The sequence below is a fragment of the Bidens hawaiensis genome, unplaced genomic scaffold, assembly GCF_021521415.1.
Source record: "Bidens hawaiensis isolate Kalapana, Puna unplaced genomic scaffold, B.hawaiensis_p1.1 tig00002343_1, whole genome shotgun sequence".
Lineage (NCBI taxonomy): Eukaryota > Viridiplantae > Streptophyta > Magnoliopsida > Asterales > Asteraceae > Bidens > Bidens hawaiensis.
This window is the reverse complement of record NW_027491127.1, coordinates 2,398,847-2,402,448: the sequence shown is the minus strand read 5'-3', so window position 1 is coordinate 2,402,448 and position 3,602 is coordinate 2,398,847. Positions and strand designations below refer to the sequence as shown.

General features: G+C 39.7%; 1 protein-coding gene across 1 annotated transcript; it reads right to left on the bottom strand.

Moving 5' to 3' along the window:
- Window positions 1-460: 460 nt before the first annotated feature.
- Window positions 461-1,432, bottom strand: LOC143618951 (peroxiredoxin-2E-1, chloroplastic-like). Its single transcript, XM_077091003.1, has one exon. It carries the CDS (start codon window positions 1,234-1,236, stop codon window positions 607-609), a length of 630 nt encoding a protein of 209 aa, XP_076947118.1. The 5' UTR covers window positions 1,237-1,432; the 3' UTR covers window positions 461-606.
- Window positions 1,433-3,602: the final 2,170 nt, after the last annotated feature.

Genomic DNA, 3,602 nt, shown 5'->3' with positions numbered 1-3,602 from the left:
ACATCCATAAACCTTCAAGCGTGTTGACCCGCTAACAAGTATCTTGCCGTTGCAACTTGCATTATGTCCGATAAACGCACCACTTACTCGGTTACTCCCTCATAGCACACGAAGTGGATCCGTGGTAGAGCCTGATCAGAATGGCTAGCAAAAAAAGGGACCGGATGGGAACAATATTCCCCTGGTTTCTCCTAGATGATTTTTCACGGAAGCCGGGGATTACTCCCTGGCCACTTTCTCCTGGATAAAATTTGTGCACGGTGAACACTTTTGAGAGGAAATGGGATGACATCGCGATTTTTGAAAGAAAGTGAGCAAAAATTTAAAAAGATCAGGAAAACAAGAAAAATTATGTTATGACATGCTAGATAAAATAGAAAAAAAAAATTGACAATGTGAGAGGATATTTGAAAGCAATAGTTTTCCCTTTTTTTTTTTTAACTATCATTTTTTTTAATAAACAATACATTTCACACAAAACCAAAAAAATCTCATCCAAACACATGAACCAAAATTCACATAGATTGCAAAAACCATAACAATGTATAAGTTTCACACATGAACTACAAGTCATCAATGCACTAGTGCAACACTTATGAAAACATTCTAAAGGACAGCAAGCAAATCCTCTGCACCACTAGAAGTAAAAGCACCACCTTCTTCAAGATTCAAAACCTTCACAACTCCATCTTCCACAAGCATAGCATATCTTCTTGACCGAACCCCGAGCCCAATCGGATTATCGCTTAAATCCAACTCGCACCCAATCGCCTTGGTGAAATCCCCATTCCCATCACTCAACAACAACACCTCATCCCCAATTTTCAAGTCCGCCTTCCACGCCTTCAATACAAACGCGTCATTCACTGAAATGCACGCGATTGTATTGACTCCCTTCGCTTTCAGCTCCCTGGATTTGTCCACAAATCCAGGGAGGTGTTTCTGGGAGCACGTGGGCGTGAAAGCGCCCGGGACAGCGAATAAAATGGTTTTCTTGGATTTGGTGAGGTCGGAAATGGTGGCAGTTTGGAGTTCGCCTTCGGAGTCGAAGTAGGATAATGTGGCTTCCGGGAGCTTGTCCCCGACCGAGATTGTGGCGGTTATTTTGTGGAATTTGATGGAGGGGAAGGTGCGGAGGGCGGTGGTGGGGCGGAGAGAGGAGGAGTAGGAGGATGAGGCGGAGACGCGGCGGAGTTTGGTGGCGGAGAAGGTGAAGGAAGGTGTTGTGGCTGCCATTGGGTTGGAGTTAAGGGTGAGTGAGTGTTAGTGTGTGGGTTTGAATGGATATATGATGATAATGTTTTGCATGGAGTTTGGAGGGTTGTGTAAATTGGACGGAGGATATTATAGCTATAGGTTAAAATGTGGTGATAGTAATTAGGGTCTTTAGGGACCATTGTTACAAAAAGTTAATATAAACATGAAAGTTGTATAAAGATTTTTAAAAATAGAGAATTAAAAGGTTTTAACTTTTAAATGGAATTAAAATTAAGTTACTATAAATATTGGATTTTAATAATTCAAACTTCGGACTAGTGGTCAATATTAATTTCAATTTAGGAAATTCCTTAAATAAATCCTAACTTTCATACCACTTGCCGCCGTTGAGCATTTTCTTAACATGAACTAACCCGGTTAACTTTATTGCAAATATCTCATTTCTTCAAGTTGAGGGGGGCAAATGAAAAAAGTAATTTAACTTAAAAATTCACCACAATGGCCGCCGCCACCACCGTCAAACTGCCTTCGTCGACACTGCCGCCGCTGCCTACACCACCACCACCGCGACCTCTGCCGCCAACACCATCACATGGAGGCGGAGGTGGTGGTGGAAGCGGTGCTGGTGGCGACAGTGGTGGAGGTGGCGGGGGTGGCGATGGCTGTGGTGGTGAGTTTTTAAGTTAAATTATATTTTTCATATGTTCCCCTCAACTTGAAGAAATGATATATTTTTCCTTAAAACTAGCCGGGTTAGTTCATGTTAAAAAAAATGCTCAGCAGAGGCCAGCAAAGTGAAAGTTGGAATTCGTATAGGAAATTTCTTAAGTTCAGATAGTAATATTGGCCATTAGGCCAAAGTTTAGATTACTAAAACCCAATATTTCTATTTTATATATGTATTATTTGTAAAATTTATTGGCAAGAGTCTAAATTTCAAGTCTAAATTTTGAAATGTAAACAAAATTTTTGGTTGAATATTATTCTAGGGGCGTTTGTTAGTGAAACTCATTGGATTGGTATGGAATTTCGTTTTTAATGTGTCTTATTAAAATACTTAATTGAAACTTGAATTAAAATTGAAGTATGTATATCTATAATAACATATGTAGTTCATAATGAGATGAATTCGTCCAAGTTTCTTTAATAAATGATGCTATGTAGTTCAGATAGTAAATGTGTTTTAAAAGTCTTCAATTGCATATAAATGGAAAATGTTCGTTTTCATTTTATTAACAACTTTAGAATGTCAAACGTCAAACTTCTTCTACTTTGTTGTTCTCATCGTCAACCCCGTCATCTTTGTTGTTTTCTTCTTCAACCCTACCTTTTTTATGTTTGTTACCATTGAGCTCCTACCACTACCACTACTACTATTTCGTCTCCAAAAGGTTGCAATACACCCAATGGCATATATATGCTCGTTACCATTGACCTTATGGGTGACGTCGAGCTTCATGTGATGCCAACCAAAACGTGACCCTTACTTTTGTTAGGATTAGTGAAGGCCTTTGGGTCGGGTTCGTTAGTTGACAATTAGAAGATAAAAGGGGCGGCCAGTTTAATTATGGAGGATGGCCCATTTGGAGTTTTCTTGGTCCCTAAGACATTTGACCTAATTGTTCTCTATATATACCATTGTCATGTATTGTAATCTTTGTACTGTGCTTAATAAAAATACCCTAGTTGCAGCCCATCGACGTAGGTCGCCTTGACCGAGCCACGTAAAATCTCGTGTCTCTTATTTATTGCTTTCGTTTGTGCGTGTGTGTTTGTGTTTCCGCTGCGTACCGACTCTGTTTAATACCTAACAAGTGGCATCAGAGCCGAAGGTTTGTTGAACACACGGTGCACTGAGACGAAGAATTATTTTACGGTTTGTAAGTCCTATTTGTAAAACCTGCAAGAATTTTGGTTCGGCGCGATATTCAAGAAGGTGGTTTTTCATTGAATTAGTTTGCAAGTCAAAGAGAGGTGCACATATATTCTTTATGGTTTTGTCGTATCTTTCAAACATAAAAAAAGGTTTTTTTTAGGGTGTTTGGTCTGTGCTACGAAAAAACAAAAAGAAAAGAGTATTCCTTTTTTGTCATCTTGCAATTAGGTTTTGATTTGGGAGAGGCCGTTGGTTCTCTGCCACCATAATTTTGTTGCCGCGTTGCATGTTAGGGTTCTCTTATTGAATCGCCGCCGTCAACGAGATACCGCGTTACAGTCGTGTTCTACTACTGTTAATCAAAGAAAGAAGTAGCGTCGATTGCTTCTTGTTGCCGGACTAGAATCGAAGATTGGGTGTTCAAGATTCGATTTGTTATTCGGGTTTTGCTTTGATTGTGTGGTTCAGGTATTTGTTGATGGGAGTTTCGGGGTGCAAGAAAGGTTTC

Coding starts and splice junctions, on each gene's coding strand:
- LOC143618951 (XM_077091003.1), bottom strand. CDS start 1,236: ATGGCAGCCACAACACCTTCCTTCACCTTCTCCGCCACCAAACTCCGC.